General features: G+C 38.0%; 1 protein-coding gene across 1 annotated transcript; it reads right to left on the reverse strand.

The window, feature by feature from the left end:
- Window positions 1-239: 239 nt before the first annotated feature.
- On the reverse strand, window positions 240-3626 carry LOC145452269 (parkin coregulated gene protein-like). The gene is made up of 5 exons (XM_080330485.1): window positions 3271-3626; window positions 2544-2678; window positions 2310-2481; window positions 2107-2256; window positions 240-704 (listed from the first exon to the last, which is right to left on the reverse strand). The coding sequence occupies exons 1-5, from the start codon at window positions 3337-3339 to the stop codon at window positions 544-546; spliced, it is 687 nt and encodes a 228-aa protein (XP_080186611.1). The 5' UTR covers window positions 3340-3626; the 3' UTR covers window positions 240-543.
- Between the last annotated feature and the right edge of the window lie 3196 nt (window positions 3627-6822).

Below are 6822 nucleotides of genomic sequence, written 5' to 3' on the forward strand. Positions count from 1 at the left end.
TGAAAGTGTCCTCTTTTCAGATTTTCAAAATATGATAACCCTACTATACAATCCCGCATCAGTTTCACAGAATATAGTTTTTCGAGTTCCCTTTTGCGCAACGATTAGTTACGAGGATCTTACAATATTGAAACTTGTCATTGGCAATTGACTGCTTCTTGCACGCCTAGTCTCAATCAGTAATAATCAATAAATCACAGAACGAACATATCAAATAACCGAGTCATATCTACAAAATATTTCATGTAAAACTGTATATTTGCGCTCTTGCTAGTAGATCAAAAAAGTACTTAAAACAATTGATAATCAGCACATACCGGACAGCCCACAAATATCAGGATTCTAGGTCCAAATATCAAAGTGTAACAAGTACAATTCCAAGCTACCAAGTTAACATAGCAAGGCCATTTGAATCAATCAAGAATATACCGGTAAAACTATCTGTAAGTCAGACACGAAACTATATATATGCTATAGTTGATAAAAATCGGAAATTTTTCAAAGAAAATACGAAAATGTTATGGAAGGATGAGTGAATTGTTTTTAATTTAGCATGCAAGATTCATATGTCGGGACCATATATTTGATGTTGATGAATGCGTCTTCCCCTCCGTGCCGTTCGAAGGCCTCCAGCGTTTCTTGTATTAGGTCTCCAATGTTTTCCCTCTTCTGTTGACTGTAATCGATGCCATCTCCAGAGTTAACTACAAAAGAAATATGCTTTCCAATACATGTATTGTATAGTTACAAGATTGCGGTTTATGGTACTTAAACTCTACACCACCGCATGCTGAGGTGGTCAGTAACGAAGCACTTTTATTTTTTCGAAGTACTCAAATTGGTATTGCCGACTTCCACTTCTACTCAAAATTTATTTAGACAAAACTAATTACATTTCACTGGGGATTTTGTATAGTATATTCATATTGAAATGAACCCGAATATTTTCGGCTGACACTAGTCAGGAGTAATCGTCAGCAACTGGGGATGTATATGAAGTAGAAATTAGTTTAAGAACATGTTTGCATCACTTTCACTCATGAAATTGTAATAACAACCCCACATAACAATAACTGAATATATTTCTTAATATTCCACCTAGTTGTAATGTCTTGTTCTAGTGTCTCATTTTGTACAGGTAATCACATCTGGAATATCATAAGTGATCAGGGTAACAGTGCGATTTAAGTCAACTCTAGAATCCCAATCTTAAATTATAGCGGGTTTCATTTAGGTTCATCATAGCTATCTGATATGCACATATGCAGTTTCTGAAAGACGGCAGCAGAGGATTCACTAGGAAATAGACAATCGCCATAGCAGTTATACACAGTAAAAATCAAACTATATCATATACAATCTTATTCAACCATATGATAAATAAGCTACTGTGCGACTTTAAGCATATCAGTAACGGGTGGTTATTCACAGCAACACTGTTGAATTTGCACTGATCGACAATTGGGGATATAGAATATATTGTAACTTGTTACTTGTTTGACCTGAGCACACTGAGAAATAAAAGGCTAAAAAACAAACAGTAAAGCTTGAAAAAACATTTATACATAGCTGGCACCACCTTCCTGGCTCATTAGGTGGCCGGGGACTATTGGAAAGAAGGGATTAGCTGACATTAATGCATATATTTGAAACGCTCTGAACTAGGCAAACATATACTTGAGTAAAAATTCATAAGTCAGCGTAGCCTACGGTTATGGTAGCAGTAGCCTATACGTTGCCTGCACTTGACGTGCCAGGTTAAGTAATACCGTATTTCACAAAATCTGATTTGGGAAGACATATATCAGTGGTGTTTACACATTCAAAATGATTTTTAATCGAAATATTATATTCTTGAGTGTAATTTGCGCATCTCCTAAATGTCGCAAGACTAGCTAGTGTTACATTTATGAAATCACCAAACATCAGTGATTTTTCAATAACAACAGTAATGGGGCATCAGTGGAGCCATGGTTTACGTTATTCATGCCAGAGTGCTGCGGACTGTCCATGAACACAAAAAAGTCCCGAATAGGCACAAAAATTCGATGCACTACATATTGTACGCAGCAGATAGGTCTATCTTCTCTATGTTAGAATACTTACGATTCTTATTCTTGAATATGTTTAAAATAGGAAGAATCTGTCGGTAGTACGGAACAAGTGCCTCTCCCACCATATCTCCCGAAACCACCAAGTGCTGGAGGACTTTCAATGTCGTGCATATCACAGGCGGACATCGCGTGTTTAGAGCATCTGGAATATTACACTATCAGTAGATGCGAGAATGGAAGACATATAAAACGTACTCTTGATGGGAATGATCAATTGCGGGATGACGGGCAGGATTTTCGATCCGCCGTGTTCGAGCATGTCGTGGACTCCTTGCCTTGCGAAAAATTCGTACGGGTGGGTCGTTTCGCATAATCCATCGAAAAATAATGGCAGGTAGTGGTGATAATCGAGTTTTTCAATTTCCACCTTGAAAACAACACCAACATTAAAATGCCTGTAAAACTCAACAATAAAACTAATTTTCTTACTTTCCATGCTATTCGGTTTCCTTTTGTGTCGTGCTCGAGGGCAATTGGGAAGTCGCCGCGTTCGTAAAATTTCCTGAACGCTGTAGGCTTTGCTGGTCGCTGTTTAAATGCTCCCGCATTCGGTGGGCCGACGACCTGTTACAATATTACATGCTAGCAATGTTCAAATTTAAAGTCACGTTACATCGCTAGGCATCGATCCTGAAGCAGAGCTGGATTTAGCAGATGAGTATAATGTAATGCAAATCCAGCTCAGTATTAATAATGTAACATATTAAAGAAGAGGTAAAAAGGTAAACGAAACATAACTGGACTATAAATATCGAATGGTTATACAATGTGGCTCTAATGTTACGAGTTACTAGTCCAGGTTAAATGTGCTAAACTGATCCGTGGATTAGATTATATAGTTTACAATATAGAATTGGTTTAGCATGGTTTGTACAATCTGAATGATGTGTAGGCCTAATGTTTAAATATGATAAGTAAATATAATTGAATGAGATAACTTTGACAGCAATTAACCAATCAAAATGAAATATATCTGGACTATTATATAGACAGCATTAAGTTACACAATGCACATATGCAGCATCATTAGTTTTGAACCATATATCTTTGATATTTGTAGCCAGGTACAGGTAGATATTAAGATAGAAAACAATAATCTTGCTATTGCATGATCATGGACTCTGTCATATAGTAACCAGGTATATTGCATTCTCACCTTTGAATTTTTCATGTAAGCCTTCAAGGAAAATCCTTTGGTTTCCATCGCCAAAGCGGTCATGGACATGGTGGATTCTTATTATTTTTTGGATTTATTTTGAGAATATTGCGTTTGCAGATTCTTTATGCCTACCGACAATACGATATTTCTGTCACGCCACAACACCTCTGAAGCAAGTTTAGTTGAATGCCTCTAACGCTGGAAAACGGATAATGCACGGTTAATTTCAATTGGTTCTATCGCGCGGGCGATTTTCGACTTATTCTATCTCGCTGTTTGAATATTAAAGTAGGAATTCACTCTACTCTATGAAATCGAACAAGCAAACCGAAACTCGAGAACTTTGGATAAACCGTCGACAACAGAGAACTCGTCACGAGCAGTCTGCGAAGAACGGAACGTACTCCATTTCGTTACTAGGCAACATATTTGACAACCAGCCAATCTAACGCCATCAAGTGTTTTTTTATGAAGGCTACCGTAAAACCTCTCAGCCAGGGATACCTAGATATCCCTGCTCATAGCTATGCTTAAATTGGATTACAGCGGTGTTATTGACTTTCAACTACACAATGACAGGTAATACCTGATTACTGTCCTTACCTACAATTTGGCATTACTCTCGTTTGTAAGAATTGCATTGCAATGAACTAGTCCCTAAATCAGGGGCGGGCAACTTCTTTGGTCGGCGGGCCTGATATGGGAAAATTAATTACTTGGCGGGCCGGATTACCAAATCGATAAATTGATCGCGTATTTATCCACCTATAGTCAACCGGTCATAAAGTGGGAAAAATTCATCGGTTTTCGAGAATTCTACTCCAGCTTTGCAAGTCTCAATTTTCTGAAAAAGTGTCCTCTTTTGAGATTTCCAAAATATGGTCAGCCTATATTATATTGACCTATGTAAGCTACTTCAATAGCTGTGGAACTTATTGAGATCAAATTTGTCAATAAGTTCTTCGAACTTTGGCTGCATGTGGATGTTAAAACCCTTAGTAAAGAAAGACTGCTCGTGAACTAGGCTTACCATATTTTGGAAATCTAAAAACAGGACACTTTTTCAGAAATTTGAGACTTGCAAAACTGGAGAAGTATTCTCAAAAATCGGTGAATTTTTCCCACTTTGTGATCGATTGACTAAAAAAAGGTCAACTTTCCGCTCAGAGCTCAAATCACCGTTTTTCACTCCGAAATACCCGCCGGAGCGTCACGTCTGTGCTAATTTACGGCATATCACTCGCATTTTGCTCTAAATGTGACCTATATTTTCAAAAAAGAGGACAAAATCTCAAAAAAGAGGACAAAAGGGCGTCCTCCGAGGACACTTTCAAAAAAAGTCAAAAAAAGGACAAATCCTCTTAAAAGAGGACGTATATGGTAACCCCATCGTGAACATCAGTTATATTGAAACGCAGCCTTGTCATGTTAATCTTCATGGTCGAAAATGTTCGCTCGCGAATGAGGCCCGAACAGAACAAGTAGTTTCAAGACCACCTTTATCAGATAGGCAAACTTGGATTCATTCTGTGAGGCATCAAATTTTTCCATACTTTCAGACTTGAATTTCACTTTCAGAGTAGAAACTCTCTGCGGGCCACTCAAAATCCCGTCGCGGGCCGTATGTTGCATGCTCCTGCTCGAATTGGTTAATCTTTTATAGAAGTAAAAGAGGCTGTATCTTTGTTTGTCCGTCGTGGCGTCGTCGAGGTCGTTGTAACATAGCCGTTTACAGCTATGGTTGTAAGATTTTGCATGGCGATGCCATATAGTAGCCTACACGGAACCAGGGTTTTTCTTTCTACATAATATCCTCAGTATTTCGCAATATGCGACCAAAACGCAAATGACTATTTCCTATTTACGGCGCTTCACGTTTCTCCGTGTTATTTTCAACGATTATTCCGAAACTAAACATCGTACGCTCATGAAACTCAGTACGACAGCAGATGCCATAGAAGACTATAAAATTGTATAGTTGTCATTTCCATTAGTTGGATGTTAGCCATTTTACAGTGACGTATGTCCAAATCATTAACACAAAATTTCCGTATATTTTCAATAACTTATTACCAATCAAATTACGTTTCGTTGACGTCCGAACGTTAATCCAGGAAAATTAGCATTCATCCATCACGTTCATTTGTGCGTATGGCATTGCACATTTGCACTTAGCAGCGAAGTCGAGCTCCTCACTTCACCATAATCAGTTAATCACCATTCACTTTCGCGCAAAGTAACATAACTGAAGTCTCTTTACGGGTCTAACACCCCGTAATATGTTCGATGAATGAACAATTGAACAGTGAATTCTCATTAGATATCCCGTAATCAAGGTCCCATATACGGTGTTTATATCGGTCTAACTAAACTTATGCGATCAAATAGGGTTTCATTTAAAACAAATTGTTGTTTAAACAAAGGCCTTTTTTACGTTGTATAATTATGCCACAAGTGCTGTGTAAATACTTTCCCGAAAACATGTTCTGTGAGCCTATACGGACGATAATTACCACCCGCTATACTAGTGCATCCTCAAGATTACCGGGCCACGACTGACCTATCGATCTCGCTTTCCATGACATGCCATCCCATTTTCGTTGCATGCTTTTTCCATACTATCTTCTTTACCTTTCATTCAGTGTGCATGCCTGCTCTTTACATCGCCTAGCTAGGCCAAGGTGGATGATTACATAGAATACTCTAAGTCGCCTCGACACGTTCCTACCTTTTGATTGTATCACATTTTTGTGGTGTATCGAACTGATAAAATTGCTAATAAACCAATGATGATGATGATAGCCGACGTATACGATATGGGATGGTTGGAACCCTAGAAATAGTCGGTTCAACAACTATAGTACGTAGATATAGATAATTGGTACGGAATGCACGTTCTGATGATGATGACCGCCGACTGTAAAAATGCAGCATGACGATGAAGTCCTAGTTGAATATATTTTTGGTCCGTATATGACAGGAGATGGAAGCCTATTTCGTTAAAGAAGGTTTATTTACCCTATACTTTCAATTGTCAATGTCAATCCATACTATGACGCCACAATTGGATATTGGTGACGTCATTGCTTAAAAACACAATGTAAAACATGTTTTAAACAAGGGCCTTGTTTTTTTAGGCTGACCAACTAGTAATCAATAATATTACTTAGTAGTTCTATTGTTAGTTTCCGCTCAATACACACAATGCGATACACCACACAATACGATCTAAAGAAGAGATAGGAGGATTACGAAACAATCATAAATCGAAATGGTCATTAATCACTTCGTATAACGCACTCTGACTCACCAAATTTGAAATATGCATTATGTAGTATATGCTACTATATCAAGATGCCTATACTAATTAGATGACATATTTTTTTTTTCATATCCTGTTTTATCTATAACGTATATATACCGGATTCGTTTTTGGCTTGCTGGAATTTTTCCTGGATCGTGAAGATTCCTCTGCTGCGTAGCAATACCCGCACCCTTTGGGAAATCTGGTGTACCGAATTTTAGGTGCTACAGCTTTGTTTCTTGGAT

This window comes from Botryllus schlosseri, chromosome 12 (genome assembly GCF_051294905.1).
Source record: "Botryllus schlosseri isolate E-star chromosome 12, Bs_hap1, whole genome shotgun sequence".
Classification (NCBI taxonomy): domain Eukaryota; kingdom Metazoa; phylum Chordata; class Ascidiacea; order Stolidobranchia; family Styelidae; genus Botryllus; species Botryllus schlosseri.

Coding starts and splice junctions, on each gene's coding strand:
- LOC145452269 (XM_080330485.1), bottom strand. CDS start 3,339: ATGTCCATGACCGCTTTGGCGATGGAAACCAAAGGATTTTCCTTGAAG. Junction 2,257..2,309: donor ATTGATCATTCCCATCAAGA/GTACGTTTTATA, acceptor GTAATATTCCAG/ATGCTCTAAACACGCGATGT. Junction 705..2,106: donor CATATTCAAGAATAAGAATC/GTAAGTATTCTA, acceptor TTTCTTTTGTAG/TTAACTCTGGAGATGGCATC.